The 20,818-nt window shown below is 38.6% G+C and overlaps 2 protein-coding genes and 1 long non-coding RNA gene across 7 annotated transcripts in view; 1 reads left to right on the top strand and 2 right to left on the bottom strand.

The window, feature by feature from the left end:
- CD47 (CD47 molecule) overlaps positions 1-20,818 on the bottom strand; it is a 55,126-nt gene that overhangs the window by 14,696 nt on the left and 19,612 nt on the right. For all 5 annotated transcript variants that reach the window (XM_033432220.2, XM_033432216.2, XM_033432218.2 and 2 more), the window contains exon 3: positions 16,226-16,315. In XM_033432220.2, coding sequence (XP_033288111.2) covers positions 16,226-16,315 — 90 coding nt within the window. The remainder of the gene's footprint in view (positions 1-16,225; positions 16,316-20,818) is intronic.
- Positions 1,399-16,219, bottom strand: LOC125964563 (uncharacterized). The gene is made up of 2 exons (XR_007477704.1): positions 7,125-16,219; positions 1,399-5,024 (listed from the first exon to the last, which is right to left on the bottom strand). It is a non-coding gene; the product is annotated as an uncharacterized LOC125964563 (long non-coding RNA).
- LOC117202252 (mitochondrial intermembrane space import and assembly protein 40-like) lies at positions 19,634-20,083 on the top strand. The gene has a single exon (XM_049710243.1). It carries the CDS (start codon positions 19,634-19,636, stop codon positions 20,081-20,083), a length of 450 nt encoding a protein of 149 aa, XP_049566200.1.

Genomic DNA, 20,818 nt, shown 5'->3' with positions numbered 1-20,818 from the left:
TTTGTCAAGTATCCAGCTTCCCTAAAAGAATAATGTAATGCATAAGCCTAAAAGTGTTATATTTTTATCATATATTCACCTTTTGGGTTTTGTTTTGGTTAATATTAACACTAATTTTTCACCAAGAAAGTTGTAAAAAGCAACCTAAAAGCAGACTGAGTAGCAGAGAGAAATAGAGTGCATGATGAAATTCTGCTGTTTCCTCTACACACGGTACTCTCCATGCCATTTATCAATGGGCGATGGTCCTGAGGGGGAAATTTTAAATAATTTTATGTTTAGCATTTAATTTGCATCCACTAAAATGACAAACAGATCAATTATAGTAAAAACAACAAATAAACTCCTAAATGACCATGACAAAATCTATGTTTAAGGTATTATAACCTAGGGTTAGATTATAACCTGTGGTTAAGGTACTTAAAGTATAATACAGGCACTTGAATTTAAAACCTCTACTCATACTTTAGATTGTAACCTCAACTTCTTCCTCTTTAGAGGGAGATGGAGGGCCAATCAGTAATCAGTCCTGAAGGTAAGTGAAATCCACATTAATCAGAAAATAGTGAGAAACAATACAGCAAGCTCCCCAAACTTTCATTTGATCCATCCAGCCTCGAAATTTATGTGAGTGTGACTCAGTCATGTCCCTGCCTTCATACAGGGCAAAGATTTGGGGCTTCCCTATTTTCTAGGGTCAAACACTGGCTAGGATGAAATTCAGTGTAGAGGTCGCAAAAGGCACAGACACAGAAAAAGAAACTTTCTCTAGACATGTGTTCATTCTAATCCCATGTTTCCATTTTAATCCCATGTATACTATTATTTAAAGAGAGTCTGAAAGTTCTGCAAAAGGGTTATAAAATAGAAGCTGTTTCAAATGTACTTCACAATCAATCAAACATTCATAAGAGACTCTTCTAGGTTTAATTCAGTACATAAAAGAGCTACAAAGATCAAGCAACAAGAATTCACCTTAGAGTCCAGTATAAATTCACACAAAAAGTCTGACTTACACCATGCTTAAGAAAAATAAGAGTTTGAACCTCATATAAAATTCAATCTCTTCAGGCTTACAAGAGCTGTAGGAGAAAAATAATATCAACAATACAAACAAAAATAAAATGCCACAAAATGCTATTATTGACAGGGTTGTTATCATAGAATGGTCTTTTCAAAACCTTTTGGAGGTAGCTTTCATTCCTGTTGATTGGTTCAACTACTAATTTTCAAGGCTACCTAACCTCTTCCTCAAAATTAAGCAGCAATTTCTAACAAACATTCTAGTGGGGTCTACTTAAGTAACCACAGGCAATGAAAGGTTATCTTCATGTTTTCTTTTGTAAACCTTTAAAAAGGGTTTCTTTTCACTCATTTTCTTTGCTTACAATGGCCACATTTTAGCAGGTCCCATAGCAAGTTTGGAGAAAGTATCTTGTTGCTAGGTTCAGATGTCATGTTTCCAGCTAGCTAAATGGTCAGGAATCTGATATAGATGCCACAGAACCCACTAATCTTAAGGATTTTTTTTTGTGTGTGTGATCTGTTCTTATCCTTTAATAAGTGGATTTGTTCTTATTTATCAAACCTATCAAAACTTTAAATGTAACAATGAAAATAAATTCAAGTAATTCCCCGAACATTTAGCATTAAGATAATTTAATGTGTTCTTAACTGCAGGCTCTTATCAAACTTCCTGGTATGATTTTCTGGCAAAAATCCCCATGCTTTCAACGATAGACCTTAGCTAAAAGTACTGAAATAAATGCACAAAATAAAATAGGGGAAATACAGTATTTACATTTTTTAAAGACTTTTTTTTAAGCGCAGTTTCAGGTTTACAACAAAATTGAGAGGGAGGTACAGAGAATTACCATATACTCCCTTCCCCCACATATGCATAGCCTTCCTAATTATCAACTTCACTCACAAGAATGATACTTTTTTTTTTTTTTTTTTACTAAGGATGAACCTGCATTGACCCATCATAATCACCCAAAGTCCATAGTTTACATTAGGGTTCACTCTTGGTGCTGTACATTCTATGGGTTTGGACAAATTTATAATGCCATATATCCAATATTGTATATTATACAGAGTATCTTCACTGCCTAAAAATCCTTTGTGCTCTGCCTGTGCATCTCTCCTCCCCACCACCCACTCCTAGCAACCACTGACCTTTTTTTTTTTTTAACATCTTTATTGAAGTATAATTGCTTTACAATGGTGTGTTAGTTTCTGCTTTATAACAAAGTGAATCAGTTATACATATACATATGTTCCCATATCTCTTCCCTCTCGCGTCTCCCTCCCACCCTCCCTATCGCACCCCTCTAGGTGGTCACAAAGCACTGAGCTGATCTCCCTGTGCTATGCGGCTGCTTCCCACTAGCTATCTATTTTACATTTGGTAGTGTATATATGTCCATGCCACTCTCTCACTTTGTCACAGCCTACTCTTCCCGCTCCCCATATCCTCAAGTCCATTCTCTAGTAGGTCTGTGTCTTTAATTGCCTGCATAGTTTTGCCTTTTCCATAATGCTTTACAGATGCAATCATATAGTATGTAGCCTTTTCAGATAGGCTTCTTTTACTTAGGAATATGTATTTAAGGTTCCTCCATGTCTTTTCATGATTGACAGCTCATTTGTTTTCAGTGATGAATAATATTCTGTTGTCGGGATGTACCACCCAGTGTATCCATTAATCCTCTTGAAGAATATCTTGGTTGCTTCCAAGTTTTGGCAATGATGAAGAAAGCAGCTATAAACATCCATGTGTAGGTTTCTGTGTGGACTTAAGTTTTCAACTCCATTTGGGTAAATACCCAAAGGAGCATGATTACTGGATCATATGGAAAGAGCACATTTAGTTTTACATGAACCACCAAACTGTCTTACAAAGAGGCTGTACCGTTTTGCACTCCCGCCAGCAATGTATGAGAGTTCCTGTTGCTCCACATTCTGACCAACACTGGGTATGGTTGGTACTTACATTTTTAACAGATACTTATAAACTTAGTGCTGCCTGACACGGGAATACCAAATATATGGGGAGACAATGTCAAGTTTTTTCAACAAATTAGGAATTCTAAAAGTTTCCCTTTTATACCGTCTATAAAGTAATTAAATCTAGCCAGCTTCTTCTCAGAGATGAGATAGGTTGTTCATTTGCTTGCTCTATAAAAACTTACTGTGTGCCCACCATGTACTGGGCCCTTTTATTAGCCCAAGTCATACCAACCAAATTGAGGTAGGAGTAGAGGTTACTTTATTCAGTAACAGTTGATCGAGCACCTACTATGTGACAATCACTATTCTAAGTGCTGACAGTGAACAAAGACAAGTACTTCTGCCTCAGTGCTCCTGACATTCTAATATGGAATGAGTGTGTGTGTTGGTGGGGAATGTGTCATGGGAAGTGTTACTCCCAGATCTTCTTCTCCAGTTAAATAAAAGGTGTGGGTCTACCCTAGCCTAAGAAAGCCCTATTATGTATTTAATCTGTCAGATTCATGTGAACAGAGAAATGACATGTCCCTCTAGCCACCTGAAGAAACGTGGCTAATACTATGAATAGCTACTCCATTAAGGTTTTCTTGTCTCCTTGTCACTGACATAAAGCACATACGAGACAGAATGCAGGCTGTGGCAGAAGAAGTCTAGTGAAATTACCAGGCTCAACTTGGAGATCAAATAAAACTATCATCTTAGTTTTAATGACACCCCAAAGATGGTATTCAATAAGCCCACATAGACCCACACAGGCTGAAGTCCACCTAACAAAACCCTAAAATACATGAACTCAATGCCTGTTATAATGCATGACATTTAAATGATCCCTTACTAAGTGATTAGTGAGTTAGTGGTAAACAGGAAGGTTAAGCAGTGAGGTAAAATGCACAACAAATAAGGAAAAAATTGGGGCTTCCCTGGTGGCGCAGTGGTTGAGAGTCCGCCTGCTGATGCAGGGGACACGGGTTCGTGCCCCGGTCCGGGAGAATCCCACATGCCGCAGAGCGGCTGGGCCGGTGAGCCATGGCCGCTGAGCCTGCACGTCTGGAGCCTGTGCTCCGCAACGGGAGAGGCCACAACAGTGAGAGGCCCGCCTACCACAAAAAAAAAAAAAAAAAAAAGGAAAAAATCATAAAGGGAGACACGTTTGATTTTATTATTACAGTGCTATCTTCTGATAACTCTCGGAAAGTAATTTTAGAATGTTTTTGGTTTCTGTTGAGCTGCACATCAATATTGTCTCCAATGCAGTATAAAGCACATCTCATAAGTTTTAAAATAAAATTACAATTTCAAATTTTTTATTAAATTAAATTAAAACTACTATTTTAAAAATATTTAACACACATTAAAAAAACAGTGAAGGCTTTGTGAAACTGGTGCTGGATAAAAATGAATATTAATGCCAATAATAAACTGATTACTTGCCAGAAGGAGAGTAAAATAATTTTATAATGGACTCCATACACTATCCAACTTGTTTCGATGAAATAATTTTGTCAAAATGAAGACTGACTAGAAATCACATTCCCAGTCTACAGGGCCCGGCAATAAAAGAGCCCAATCTTTATGAAGCCTGGGCTTTGAAGTACTTTGAATATAAAAGATAAAAGAAGATGATGTCTAACACACTAACTTCCTTTCCTTGGTTCCAAACATTCCTGGTCTTGTCGATGGTGCCACACCTTCAGAATATATGCAGGAAGTTGGGACGTTTGAATTGGGAAAGGGTCAAAGGAATAGCAACTGTATTTCTACAAAAGAGTATACTGCTAAACTATAGTTTTGTTCAGTTCCTTCCACAATAAAATCAGTGTATAAAAACACGATTTAATAACAGAATTTGATAATTATGTGGACAGGACCAAGGGAAAGCAATGGGAGTCCAAGATTATTTAATAGAATTCTTTGTAATAATATCTATCATGATGATACTTTACCTTTGTGGACAGAAATTTCCTGGTGCAGTTAGTATACATCTTTACTTCGGTCGGAATGATTTTTCTAATCTACAAAGAAATTCTGTTCCATTACTTCTTTTAAATGTGTTTTCATGGCCTAATCACGTTCAATATTAAGCTACTCCTCAAGATTGCACTCAAGGACTTAGTAGGATCTCAAGGCTGTTGTGATGGAGAATTTTTTTCCTTGAATTTTCCAACAATGATTTCTATAGAGACCCCTAACCAATTTCTGTAGAGACCCTTGAGCAGTAACCAAAATCCTTGTGGAAGGAATAATCTTGAGCAGGGACTAGAAAGTTAGAAAACGAAATGAAAGATGCCTAGAATGCACAAATTTGAAATAAATTACAGCTGTCCTCTCTTTGCCCGGTTCTGACATGCATGAATTTCAGTTACCATCATTTAGTTAAATAACACAAGTCCCCCCAAAACAGAGTTCACAATATATTAACTGAGTAATTGCATAAAGTGTAAACTTCTCTGATATCTCTTCAATTCACAAATCACTGCATAAATAACAGATATGCATCATGATCAGTGACCACTCATGTTACGCTTTTCAAAGACTGCTGGTGACTGGTCACTGCACATCTGTTATTCAATTCACGCACAGACAGCAAAGCATATGTTGTGTTACCTCCTGTCTCCCAGTCATAAGCCACTGCAACATTTTACAATGGATAATCAAAAGAGGAAACAGGGCAATAACGGTGAGGGAGCAAAGAAACGAGATGTGATAATGCTGGAAGCGAAATTCGAATAGAAGGTAACTGGGGTTACAGAATAGCTGACTGTGGAATGTCAACACTACTGCCGTTCAAGAGAGTCTAGATACGCAGCCAGAAGAACTTAGTAAAAGTGAACTTATTGGCATACATGAGGACAATGAGGCGGCTGTGACAAAGAATGAAGATGTCCCAGAGGACGTGACTCTGGCAGAAAAACTTCACATGAAAGGAATTCTTTGCGATGGATAGTTCGTGACATTGAAAGTGATGGAAGCTGATTTGATCTTAGAAAGGAGTATGACAATTCACCAAGGCATAGACAAGATGCTTGCTCTGTAGTCAGTTATATGAGAAGAGGAGGCAAGCATTTTTCAAACTACCCTTGATAAAATTCTTCAATTCTCAATGTTTTTTATGTTTTAATTTATCATGTACTAAATATTAGTTTTACTATTTTTTTCATTTCCTAATACATTTATTACTGACAGTAAGAGAGGTTTTAATGTTTTGACAAAAAGTTTAAAGGTCATGGAACTATAGTAAATTTTGGCATTTATTATTAGATTGTTTTGCAGAGTTTCAGCTTATATGGTCATGTTTATAGTCCCGCAGTTCTGTGTAAAGCAGGGATTCACTGAATAATACAACAGTTCTAAAGAAGAAAAAATAAGAATAGATACTCCTATCTCAAAGAATTTCAACATGTTATCCAGTTATTTTTTTTAACATCTTTATTGGAGTATAATTGCTTTACAATGTTGTGTTAGTTGCTGCTTTATAATGAAGTGAATCAGCTATATGTATACATATATCCCCATATCCCCTCCCTCTTGCATCTCCCTCCCACCCTCCCTATCCCACCCCTCTAGGTGGTCTCAAAGCACCGAGCTGATCTCCCTGTGCTATACAGCTGCTTCCCACTAGCTATCTGTCTTATATTTGGTAGTGTATATATGTCCATGCCACCCTCTCACTTTGTCCCAGCTTCCCCTTCCCCTTCCCCGATGTTATCCAGTTCTTGATATGAAGTTGAACCTTAATCCTATAAAAACTACAGGTCTCGATGGGCAGCAATTGAAATCATTCATCAAACATCTAAATGATAGAAAATACCTGTTATATTGTCAAAGAGTAAGGAAGGACAACCCTGAAAATCAGCCAGAAACATAATTGTCAGTGCAGTGGAAAACTGAGTTGGTACAGTTTTCAGAACAAAAACAAAATACCTGAAATGCAATACTATTAAGAAAATTGTTACTTTGGTTAAGGCTCAGTGTTTGATTCGAGGATTCTCTGAGCTGTGTGCTAAGCGTAAGATTCTGCTTAAAAGCTTGTTAAGTTAAAGCTAAAGGCAAAGGTATTTAGGAACATTTTCCTGTGAGAGACCTTTGTCTTCAAAATGTGGTCTAAGGCTCACCACGTTTGGGACCCCTTGGCTTGGCTTCCAGAGTTTAGAAGTCTTCTCAAGGCTTCTTTCTCAGTAGGATCGATGGCATCCTGAGATACAGTTCAAGATACAGTTCTGGTATAAAGAAACTCTTTCTCCTCAAAGTGAAAGCATAATCTGCTGTCATAACTGGATGTTTAGCTGACAGAAGGTTTAGGTTTTATCTTGGATCACCAAAAAGAATGACACTCAGAGCTAGAAAAACCAGAGAGAAACCCCCTGAGGTCAAGTACAGAAAAAGTTAAAAGGAACTAGAAACTTAGAAAGTCATGGGTCTGAGTTACTATTAATACTTTAGAGCATGTAAAGACTTGATTCAAGTCTTTTTTTTTTCTTTTTGCGGTATGCGGGCCTCTCACTCTTGCGGCCTCTCCCGTTGCGGAGCACAGGCTCCGGACGCGCAGGCTCAGCGGCCATGGCTCACGGGCCCAGCCGCTCCGCGGCATGTGGGATCTTCCCGGATCCGGGCACGAACCCGTGTCCCCTGCATTGGCAGGCGGACTCTCAACCACTGTGCCACCAGGGAAGCCCCAAGTCTTTTTCTTGATATAAAAATGCAAAACCAAGCAGCAAGTGGGGAAAAAGGGGGCTTTCCTGTTGGTGGAATCCCCAGGCCATAAACAGGAGGCCTCCTACAAAGCGTACCAAGGGAGAAGTAGATTTAGATTCATATCTATCCTGAAGATGTGACAGAAGGCACAGAGCAGTGCTACAAAGACAGGGGCAATTTACATTTCACTTCTACATCTCTAGCATACCGCCCAGTGCCTAGTAATCAGTAGGTACCCTGTCAAAAGACATTTATTGAATAAATAAAGTGGGTCCACATTCTACTCTATAAATAACAGTTTCTTTTACTCAGTGTGTATATCCAGATATAGGTTCACCCTTCTTGGGAAAAGAAAACAAAAACACATTCCAAATAATTTCAAGACAGGGAGGCACTATAATGTAGTGGTAAATAGCACTGTTTCAAATCCCAGTACTACCAAGAAACAGTTGGGTGATGGTGGGCAAATTGCCTAACCAATCTGTACCTCTGTCTCTTGTCTATAAAATGGGAATGATAACAACAGTATCTATCCCCATAGAGTTCCTGAAAGAAGTAAATGTGATTTCAGATGTAGAGTACTTTGCACAGTGCTTATCACACAAAGCAAGAGCTCTACAAATATTTAGGTACTATTATCAAAAACACCTTTAAGTGTGAGCGCAGGCTGGGTGAATCAAGTATATAGGTACCTCCTACACACACACACACACACACACACACACACACACACTACATTTACTTGTTCTAAGATGAGCCTAATTAAAAAATTGCCACTATGTGGACATATATACATTACCAAATGTAAAATAGATAGCTAGTGGGAAGCAGCGGCACAGCACAGGGAGATCAGCTCGGTGCTTTGTGACCACCTAGAGGGGTGGGATAGGGAGGGTGGGAGGGAGACGCAAGAGGGAGGGGATAAAGGGATATATGTTTAGGTATAGCTGATTCAGTTTGTTATACAGCAGAAACTATCACACCATTGTAAAGCAATTATACTCCAATGAAGATGTTAAAAAATTATTTACAAAAAAAAATTGCCACTAAAATATTTTTTTAGGTTTATGATCACATTCCTTAAAATATGATCAATAGAAGGGAGTTCCCTGCTGGTCCAGTGTTTAGGACTCCGTGCTTCCACTGCAGGGGGCACGGGTTTGATCCCAGGTCAGGGAACCAAGATCCCACAAGGCATGGCCCCCCCAAAAATATGACCAATAGAATACATATAAAAAAGAACATTTACCCTAACACAAAAATGAAAATTAAGATGATTTTTTTTAACCATCGAATTACCAAAGATTTTAGAATTATAATGATGTCAAGCTTGTGAGGTGAAAGACAGGTATTCTCACCTGCAGTAGTAATTGATACAATGGTGCTGGAAAACATGTTGGCAACATGTATCATGAGGCTTAAAATACCGTCTCTGCCATTTCTAGTGTTACATACCTTTAGTATGTACTAAAGGTATGTAACACTAGATACTTTCATAGTGTCAAGAAAATTTGGAAATACCCTTAATATCCATCAAGATGAGAGTTAAGTAAATTATAGTACATCCATAAAAGTAGAGCACAGGCAACTACAAAAAGATTTCTGAAAACACGGGAGGCAAATCAGCATTTACAAGTATGTAAGCTATATGAGTCCATTTATGGTTTTTCCTTTTTCAAGAAAAAAGACAGAAAGGGAAGGAGAAATTCACTAGAACACCTCAATAGTTTATTTCCAGGCTGTGAGACTCTAGATGATTTTTGTTTTTTCTCTAGACTTCCTATGTTGTATAAGGTATCCTAAAGTGATATGTATTACTTTTTTTTAAGTCAGAAAAACAATGGTAAAGCTTATTTTGTAAGAATATGGCTGATAGTGAATACACTCCCGGTTCAGTCCACTAAAACTAATACGTTACTAATGGTAATGTCATGATCAGCACAGTTCAATCAATCCAAATGCAACAAATCACACTTCAGCGAAATGATTTCATGATCTTAGAAAAAGGCTATTGCCTATTTAAATCATATGACGTAGGCCTTAAGGCCTGAGTCTGCCAATAGGGATAAAGGCTTTCCCTAACATCAGTGGACAAGGTCTTCGTGCTATACCAGTCTTTTTCTTGATATAAAAGACTTACCGAAATTCTAAGAAAATTTCCACAAGAATTTTAGACACTGTTTTGAAAGTAAGAGTTGTGAAATATCTTGACAGTTTTCTCCCTTAGCCCTTTCTTCCTCCTTTTTGCCCTTTTAAACAAAAGTTGAGAACAGATTTGAAATCACAAAGCATTTCCAGAGTGCCATACATTGAAAAGAATCCTTAGAATACATAATCAGTCATTTCCCTTCCATTTTTATGTATCACTTTAGATACACATGACTTAAACTTCTGAGTAAAATTCATGAAATATATAATAGGTCAATCCACTACAATATTTTACTAGCTTTCATTTTATAAGGGTTGCACTAGTGAATAAAATAAATAAATGAAATCAGCCATTAATTACTCCTTGCCTTATATAAATGTTTACGAGCTTTCAATGACTATTTCAGTGTGCTATAGGGAGATGAGAAATAAATCTTACATTTTAAAAGTTTAAAAGTTTTGGGACTTCCCTGGTACCATGGTTAAGAATCTGCCTGCCAATGCAGGGGACACGGGTTTAAGCCCTGGTCTGGGAAGATCCCACATGCCGTGGAGCAACTAACCCATGCGCCACAACTACTGAGCCTGTGCTTTAGAGCCCGTGAGCCACAACTACTGAGCCCATGTGCCACAACTACTGAAGCCTGTGCACCTAGAGCCCATGCTCCACAACAAGAGAAGCCACCGCAATGAGAAGCCTGCGCACCACAACGAAGAGTAGCCCCCACTCACTGCAACTAGAGAAAGCCCGCACGCAGCAACGAAGACCCAACACAGCCAATAAACAAACAAACAAACAAATAAGTAAATAAATGAAGTTTAAAAGTTTAGACTACTAAAAGTAGTCCAGTTTCATGTTTTTCCACATACCTGTCCAGTTTTACCAACACCATTTATTGAAGAGAGACTGTCTTTCCCCCACTGTATAGTCTTGGCTCCTTTATTGTAAATTAGTTGACCATAAGTGTGTGGGTTTCTTTCTGGGCTCTCTATTCTGTTCCATTGATCTGTGTGTCTGTTTTTGTGCCAGTAACATACAGTTTTGATTAGTAAAGCTTTGTGGTATAGTTTGAAATCAAAGAGAGTGATAACCTGCAGCTTTGTTTTTCTTTCTTTCTTTTTTTTTTGTTCTTCTTTCTTAAGATTGTTTATACAGGGTCTTTTGTGTTTCCATGAAAATTTTAAGATTATGTGTTCCAGTTCTTTAAAAAATGCCATTGGTATTTTGATAGGGATTCATTAAATCTGTAGATTGCTTTGGGTAGTATGGACAATTTAACGATATTAATTCTTTCAATCTATGAGCACAGAATATATTTCCATTTGTCTGTGTTGTCTTCAATTTCTTTCATCAGTGTCTTATAGTTTTCAGATTATAGGTCTTTCACCTCCCTGGTTAAATTTATTTTTTTTGATGCAATTGTAAATGGGATTGCTTTCTTAATTTCTCTTTCTGATAGTTCATTCTTAATATATAGATATACAACAGATTTCTGTATATTGATTTTGTATGCTACCACTTACTGAATTCATTTACCAGTTCTAACATTTTTTCCATGGAGTCTTTAGGCTTTTCTATATGTAGCATCATGTTATACATAAATATGACAGTTTTACTTTTGCCTTTCCAATTTGGATGCCTTTTACCTCTTTTCTTGTCTGATTGCTGTGGCTAGGACTTCCTATACAATGTTGAATAAAAGTGGTGAGAGTGGGCATCCTGTCTTGTTTCTAACCTTAGAGGAAAAGCCTTAAGTTTTTCTCCATTGAATATGATGTTAGCTGTGGGTTTGTTATATGTGGCTTTATTATCTTGGGTACACCTACTTTGTTGAGTGTTTATCATAAATGGATGTTGGATTTTGTCAACTGCTCTTTCTGCATCAATTGAGGTAATCAAATGATATTTTTCTTTTGTCTTGCTAATGTGGCGTATCATGTTAAATTAATTTGTGGATATTGAAACATCCTTGCGTTCCTGGGATAAATCCCACGTGATTGTGGCCTATGATCCTTTTAACGTACTACTGAATTCATTTTGCTAGTATTTTGTCAAGGATTTTTGCATCTATGTTCATCAGGGATATTGTCCTGTATTTTTTTTTTTTCCAGTGTCTTTGACTGGTTTTAGTATCAGGGTAAATCTGGCCTCACAGAACAAATTTGAGGGTATTCCTTCTTCTATTTTTTTGGAATAGCTTGAGAAGGATAGGTAATAACTCTTCTTTAAATGTTTAGTAGATTCACCTGTGAAACTATCTGCTCCCAGACTTCTGTCTGTTCAGAGATTTTTGATTACTAATTCAATTTCACTTCCAGTAATTGGACTGCTCAGATTTTCTATCTCTTCCTGATCCAGTCTTGGAAGATTGTGTGTTTTTAAGAATTTATGTATCTCTTCTAGGTTGTCGAATTTGCTGGTGTATAACTGTTAGTAATAATCTCTTATGATCCTCTGTATTTTTGTGGTGTCAATTGTAACTTCTCTTTCATTTCTTATTCCATTTACTTGGGCCCTTTCTCTTTTTTTCTTGATGAGTATGGCTTAAAGCTTCATAAAATTTTATCTTTTCAAAAAGCCAGCTCTTAGTTTCACTGATCTTTTTTTACTGTTTTTTTTTAAGTCTTTTTTTTCATTTATTTTTGCTCTGATCCTTACTATTTCCTTCTTTCTACTACTTTTGGGCTTTGTTGGTTCCTCTTTTCTAGTTCCTTTAGGTATAAGGTTATATTGTTTATTTGAGATTTTTCTTATTTCTTGATATAGGCCTGTATCACCATAAACTCCCCTCTTAGAACTGCTTTTGCTGCAATGCAAAGATTTTGGATCATTGTGTTTCCATTTTCATTTGTCCCAGGATTTTTTAATTTCCTCTTTGATTTCTTCAGTGACCCAATGGTTGTTTAGTAGCATGTTGTTTAGCCTCCACTTGTTTGTGTTTTTTCCATTTTTCTTCTTGTAACTGATTTCTAGTTTCATACTGTTGTGATAGGAAAAGATGCTTGATATGATTTCAATCTTTTTAAATTTACTGAGACTGGTTTTGTGGCTTAGCATGTGATCTATCTTGGAGAGTATTTCACGTGCACTTGAAAAGAGTGTGTATTCTGTTGGTTTTGAATGGAATGTTCTATATATGTCTATTAATTCTATCAAGTCTGATGTGTCATTTAAGGCCAATATTTTCTTATTAATTTTCTGTGTAGATGATCTATCCACTGACGTAAGTGGAGTATCAAAGTCCCTAGCTATTGTATTATTGTCAATTTTCCTATACTACTTGCTTTATATATTTAGGTGCTCCTTTGTTGAGTGCATAAATACTTATGAATGTTATATCCTCTTCTTGGATTGATCCCTTTATCCTTATGTAACACCTTTTTTTTTTTTTTTTGTCTTCTCTTAAAGTCTTTGTTTTAAAGTCTATTTTCCTTGATATGAGAACTGCCACCTCAGCTTTCTTTTTGTTTCCATTTGTAAGGAACATATTTTTCCATCCTTTCACTTTCAGTGCATGTATGTTTGAAGTGAATCTTTTGTAGGCAGCATATATAGAAGGGTCTTGTTTTTGTGTCCATTCAGCCATCCCGTGTCTTTTGATTGGAGCATTTAGTCCATTTACATTGAAAGTGGTTATTGATAGGTATGCACTTTTATTGTCATTTTGTTAATTGTTTTCTGGTTGCTTTTGTAGTTCTTGTCTGTTTCTTTCGTCTTTTAGTCTCTTCCCTCATGGTTTGATGATTTTCTTTAGCTTTGTGTTTCAGTTCCTTCCCCTTTACTTTTTGTGTAGCTATTATAGGTTTTTGGTTTGTGGTTACCATGAGGTTTATATGCATGAACCTATATACACAGCAGATTGCTTTAAGCTGATAGTCACTTAAGTTCAAACACATTCTGAAAACTATGTTTTTACTCCCCCCCAACCCTGTTTTATGTTTTTGATGTCATACTTACATCTTTCTATTTTGTATACACAAATAACACTTACTGTAGTTATACTTGATTTTACAACTTTTGTCATTTAACATTCACTTTTTAAGTGACAATCCACTGCCTTTACTATATATTTGCCTTAGCAGTGAGAGTTTTCCTTTCATATACTTTCTTATCTCCAGATATGACCTTGTCTTCTCCACTTAAAGAAGACCCTTTAACATTTATTGTAAGGCTGGTTTATGAACCAGCTTGTAAGGTGGTGATGAACTCTTAGTTTTTGCTTGTCTGGGAAATTCTTTCTCTCTCCTTCATTTATGAATGACAATGTTGCCAGGTAGAATATTTTTGGTGGTAAGATTTTTCCTTTCAGCATTTTAAATACAGCATGTCATTCCCTTCTGGCCTGTAAAATTCCTGCTGAAAAATTGGCTGATAACGTTATGGGAATTCCCACGATTGTGACTAGTGTTGCTTTTCTTTTGCTGCCTTTAAAACTCTCTTATCTTTAACTTATGTCATTTTAATCATGATATGTCTTGGTGTGGATCTCTTTGAGTTCATCTTTCTTGGGACTCTCTATGCTTCCTGGACCTGAATATCTCTTTCATCCCCCAGATTAGGGAAGTTTTAGCCATTATTTCTTCAAATATATTTTCTGCCCCTTTCTCTCTCTCTCCTCCTTCTGGGACCCCTATAATGTGAATGTTAGTATACTTGATGTTGTCTCAAAAGTCCCTCAAACTATCCTCATTTTAAAAATTCTTTTTTTCTTTTTTTCTGTTCAGTTTGAGTGATTTATAGTACTCTGTATTCTAGATCACTGATCTGTCCTTCTGTATCATCTAATCTACTGTTGATCCCCTCTAATGTACTTTTCACTTCAGTTATTGTATTCTTCAGTTCTGATGGATTCTTTTTTCTATTTTCTAACTCTTTGTTGAAGTTCTCACTGTGTTCATCCACTCTTCTCCAGAGTTCAGTAAGCGTCTTTATGATCATTACCTTAAACTCTTTATCAGGTAGATTGCTTATCTCTGTTTCATTTAGCTCTTTTTCTGAGAGTTTTTCTTGTTCTTTCATTTGAAACATATTCCTCTGTCTCCTCATACTGCCTAATTCTCTGTTTATTTCTATGTATTAGGTAGGTCCATTACATCTCCCAATCTTAGAAAAGTGGCCTTATGTAGATGTCCTATGGGGCCCAGCAGCAAGCTTCCCTATGGCTACCAGAGCCAGATGCTCCAGGGGTGTCCCCTATGTGGACTCTTTGTGCCCTTTTATTGTGTGTGAGGCCAACTCCTGTGGGCACACTGGTGGGCATGATAGGCTCCCCAGCACTGTTGGCTGTGCAACCTGTCAGCATGCAAATGCTACAAGTTGCATGATTGCTGGTAGGCTGTGCTGGTCCCCAGAGCTAATATGCTAGAGGGAGGATTCCAATATGGTGCCCTCCAGTGAAGGTGGTGGAGTGGTAGAACGAGATCACGAAAATGGCTGCCGCCAGCATCTCACTTCCAGGGGGAATTCCAGCTGCCTCCTGTCTCTCAGTGAGGCTCTCCAAGATAAGCAAGTGGGTCTGACTCAGACACCTGTCAAACTGCTGTCTCTGTGCTGGGACTTGGAGCAAGTAAGTTTCTGTGCACACCTTTAAGAGCAAAGTCTTGGTATCCTACAGCTCTCTGGCTCTCCCAAACATAAGTTCCACAGGTATTCAAAGTCAGACATTTTGGGCACTTGTATTCATGGTTTAGGACCCCCAGGATGGGGAGGTGGATGTGGGGCTTGACCCCTCAGTCCTCGGGGAGGATTTCCATTGTTGTGATTTTCCTCCTACTTAAGGACCCTTAAGTGTGGGTCCTGACAAGACCACACCTCTGCCCCTCCTACTCATCTTGTTGTGGTTTCTTCTTTATATCTTTAATTGTAGAGTACCTTCTCTGTTAGTCTTTAGGTCGTTCTCAGAGACAGTTGCTCTGTAAATAGTTGTAACTTTGGTGTGCCATGGGAGCAGGTAAGCTCAGGGGCTTCCTACTCCGCCATCTTGATCACTCCTTCTACGTCATCCTATTTTGTCAACACCAATGTAGGCTGTAACCATCTCTTTACCAAAGAAAATAATGTATGTGTAAATGCTCTATAAATATTAAAACCAGTTGAGTCAAAGGTATTGTTATTATCAGGATTCCCAATGTTCATTCTTAAGAAGCTAAGGAAAAAAAAAACCTTCTTAGGAATTAAAAGTGAACTGAAGCAAAGTATGAGGAACAATATAGACTTCAAGGAGAATATTAATATTGACTGTATATTCTTATTTACCATGTTATCATGCTTGCTAATACAATTTGGTTAAATAAAATATTTCACCAGCATTGTCTGCCAGAAATAACAATTTAACCAGTATAACATAAATGAAAAATAGAAGTAAGTACTTACTCACAACACCAAACTGTCCCCAGAATAGAAGTATAGCCAAAATTGGGAAAATAACAGTGAGGATATTTTCATTTGGAGAAAACCATGAAACTGGGAAAAGAGAAAACAAAAATCACAATTAACATTTACTATAATCACTGTAGCTCCTGCCCATGAATAGTGAACAATATATTTTATTGTGGAGATGGAAAATAAAAACAATTAATTGAAACTTTGGTCTTAGGGCTTCCCTGGTGGCGCAGTGGTTGAGAGTCTGCCTGCCGATGCAGGAGACAGGGGTTCGTGCCCCGGTCCGGGAGGATCCCACATGCCGCGGAGCAGCTGGGCCCGTGAGCCATGGCCGCTGAGCCTGCATGTCCGGAGCCTGTGCTCCGCAACGGGAGAGGCCACAACAGTGAGAGGCCCGCGTAACGCAAAAAAAAAAACAAAAAAAAAAAAACCCAAAAAAAAGAAACCCCAAAAAAACCCTTTGGTCTTAAAATAACTAAGTAACAAATTATACATATAATTTAACTTATACAGCAAATTTTACTTATGAAACAAGAAACTAGTTCTTTAAGTGCTTTTCACCACATTTTCCCTAACCTATGACTTCTGGAAGGAGGTAATATGGTACAGGAGCTTAGAACAAGGTTCTGTAGCTATAGCGCCTGGCTTTAAAACCCAACCCTAACTTACAATCTCTGTGATCTTGGACAAAGTCTTAACACCTCTCTGTTCTTCAGTGTCCTCATTGTTACACTGGGATAGCTGGACTGTTTTGATTGTTAACGAAGTTAATACATGAAAAGGGCCTAAAACAAATCTTGGCACTTACCAAGTGCTCAGTAAACATTAACTTCAATTATTATGTGCTCCTACAGTGAACACCTGTATGTGTAACATGCCAAGAATTTACCTTAAACCAACAATGAAGTCTTTCTGTAAAGACTTACTCAGGGTATCAAAGTGTGGAAGTTGTACAACTGGGTACCTTCACCTTACTCTGACTAAAACCAAGACAGATGTGAGCCCTGGCTTTTCTCAAACTTACTCTGGAATAGACCCTGGCTTTTCTCAAACTTACTCTGGAATAGAAGACGTATTTATGAATAATTAGGCTTCAAATGATTGTTTAGATATAAAGTAACATGAGGGGCTTTAGGTATTAAGTGGTTTACAAGTTACCTAGAGAATGATAATATGAAATGATATGTTCTATATAAAGGAAATTGTGATTTTAAGTCTTCAGAAAGATTTGTTGAGAACTTTTGAAAAATTAAGTTTAATTGCATCTTATCAACTCTTAAGACGATAATTTTGCCTGTGAAATTTCTTCTCTAACAATAAAGCCAAGTAAATGCACTGAAAGCATTTCAAAGTTTGCCTGTGAAGAGGGAATGCGCTGTGCACATTTTCAAATCTTCCACTGCTCTGCCTCTGTATCAGCATGCAAGAAGACTTGTGGGATTTCATACAGTAATACTAGGCATGCATTTCTTGTGTTAGCTTATAATGTTAAGCTCTGGTAAATGTTCACAACAATCCACAGAATATAATATTATGAATTCTATCTCACAGATATTGACTTTCCATAATCTAGCATTTTGCACTACACATAGTAGAGACTCAATTGGTTTGTTGCTGAAGGTTCCGATAGTCAAAAAATAGTGAGTGAATGAAAGAGAGTTTTTTGGGGTTGGGGGGTGGATGCTCTCATGGTTGCAGATCTCTACCAAGAGACAGATGTCTTCAGATACTCTGAATTCATATCTTAATTTCCAACTGAATTACTGAGCATCTTCCTATACCAAAGAAAACCCATTTCAATTCAGTCTAAAATCCTACCAGGAAAAACCTTCATGAATCATCTTTAGTTTTTCGTATCTAATGCCCAGAGGATTTGGTAAAAGCTCAATGATATAACGACTATTCTTAACCTATTTTTCTCTACGTGCTTTATTATTTTTTTTGAGTTGTGTACATTAACTCCTCAAATCCTCACAACTATTACATGCCTCCTATCATTGAGGAAACTGAGGCCTAGAGAATTAAGGGTCTTAAATATCTTAAATCTTCATGTCCCAAACTGACTCCTGAAACTCCTCCCCCTACTCCTTCAGCAAACCTACCCTCTCAGTTTTCCCCATTTCAGTAGTGGTGACCCCATTTCTCCAGTTGCTCAAGCTAAAAACCTTGGGGTCATCCTTGACTCCTTGACTTCTCTCACATCTCACTTCTGGCCTGACACTAAATCCTGTGGTTGCTACCTTCAAGATACAGCCAGAATCTGATCTCATGTTCAACATGGGCTGACAATGAAATGTTCTTTCTTCACTGGCCTCCCTCCTTACACAACAGAACAATCTTCAACAGTCTTAGCATATATTAATAGAAATCTACCAGTGAAAATAAGAAGTGTGTTTGACCTGGTCTGACCACTCATTTTTCACTTACTACACAAACATTTATTAAAAGCCCACCATGGGTAGGGTACTCTTCTAGGTACCTGAGATCTAGCAGTGAATAAGCCAGGTGGGGCTACCGGCTTGAGGAGGGGGAGGGGCTGAAGAACAGACTCTTGTGGGTAGTAAGGCCTCATGGGGAGAGGAACTGGCTCTGAGCCTTGGACTGGAAAGAGCCTGCCATGTGAGGACAGGGGAGAAGATATGCCAAAGGAACAGCAAGTTGGAGCAACTGAATGATGGCCAGTGTAACTAGAATTTAATGATACAAGATAAGATGGAACGAGATTGCTGGGATTAAGAACTCTCTAATTACCTGTTACCTCTCTCTAATTTGTTAAGGTGGGGAAAGTCTTCTCAGCTTGTTAAGAAAGTTTGGATTTTATTCTATAAGCAATGAAAAGTGATCGGAAACCTTCAAGTAGGGAAGAAATGTGACCTGATTTATTTAAAATCTTCTTTGGCAGCCTTGAAGGGAATGGATTATAGAGAAGCAGGACCTACCAGAAAGTTAATGCAGCCATCAGGTAGTAGCAGGAAGGTAGGACACGGCCCACAAATGCAGTCCGGAGTTCAGTTTTACTCATCAAATTTAAAGACATAATAGGGAATCGTCCCAAAGGAAAATGACTAGAATAGGGATGCTGAAACCATGAGCAATGGCTGAAGGAACTGGGGATTTTTACCTTAGAGAAGAATAAACTTGGAAGAGAAATACCATACCTCCTAGTGAGTGAGAAATTGCAGGGTTGCAAGTTTTAGCTTGACTTCAGGAAGAACTGGAACTGCCTGATAATAGACTAAAATCCTCTGGGCAGTAAAAGTCTCTTCCTGTCATGCGCTTAGGTAAATATTTGAATGGGAGGGGGCGGGTCCGCGCGGGCCTCCAAGCCGCCCGCCCCTCAGCAGAGAGGCCGCAGCGGAGAGGTCACAGCGAGAGGTCGCAGCGAGAGGCAGTCCCCCAATGCTTCAATCGCCGGAGGTCGGAGCGCCGGGCTGCACCGTGGCCTACTGCTGGCAGGAAGGGAAGGATCGAATCATATTTGTGACCAAAGAAGACCATGAAACTCCAAGCAACGTGGAGCTGGCGTCCGACGACCCCAATGATCCGTATGAGGAGCACGGACTGATCCTGCCCCACGGAGACCTCAGCTGGAACTGCCCGTGCCTTGGGGGCATGGCCAGCGGGGCGTGTGGGGAACAGTTCAAGGCGGCCTTTTCCTGCTTCCACTGCAGCACAGAGGATGTCAAGGGGTCGGACTGTGTAGACCAGTTCCGGGCCATGCAGGAGTGCATGCAGAAGTACCCGGACCTCTATCCCCAGGAGGAGGAGAAGGAGAAGCCAGCGGATCGATTAGAGGAAATGGCTGCCTCTGAGGCCATCACAACCAAAAAAGAGGAGGGGTCCAGCTGATGAAGGCCCCGGGGCGCGCTGGGCTCCAGACTCCTTCAGAGAGGACGAACCTCTCCAAGAAAGTGTCTCTCCCTCTGTTGTTCTGTGCACTGTACTCTACAAAATAACGTACTGTGCTGATCAGGGGTCTTGGCCCCTTGACATATACACTGAAAAATGGGTTGTGAGTATGTGTGTCTCACATAACCTATCAGCGAATGTAGCTGCCACTTTTGAATTCTCTTCTCATATTGTCCTGAATTTTGCCTCTTTGAAATAACGTGCTGAATAATCTCAGCAACCCAAACTCATTATCTGGGAGTGTCTCTTGTGAGTGAGCACATTTATTGTGATTCCTCGTATCCCTTTTAGTAGATTTTATACCTAGTTGGAAAGCGAAAGAGAAACATCTTCCTTTAAAGATGCTGGAGCGGGGCCATTCCTTGTAGAAGAGGCAGGATGATCAGCCCTTGAGTGTTTGACCAAGCGCTATGCTTCATTTCTGATATATTTTGGTTTCCAGTTTGCATTGAGCTCCAGGTTTTCTACATTTGGAAAACAGAGCTTTGTACCCTCTGAGTGACTCCCTTTGTAAGTGAAGAGAAAGGCTGTTTATTTCTGTTCTTGTTATTCCCAAAGCCCTGGTTTGGGGTCTGTGTTCACATTGGCTCTGTCTCGGCCTGTTCAGATACAATGTTCTTGAGAGGTGGGAACCTAATCATTGCCAAAGTAGCACCCGAGAGACGAAACGGTGTC

The sequence above is a fragment of the Orcinus orca genome, chromosome 5 (assembly GCF_937001465.1).
Source record: "Orcinus orca chromosome 5, mOrcOrc1.1, whole genome shotgun sequence".
Classification (NCBI taxonomy): Eukaryota; Metazoa; Chordata; class Mammalia; order Artiodactyla; family Delphinidae; genus Orcinus; species Orcinus orca.
This window is presented reverse-complemented; position numbering and strand designations above follow the sequence as displayed.

What these genes read in the sequence shown, in the direction of transcription:
- LOC117202252 (XM_049710243.1), top strand. Translation starts at nt 19,634, where the DNA reads ATGCTTCAATCGCCGGAGGTCGGAGCGCCGGGCTGCACCGTGGCCTAC.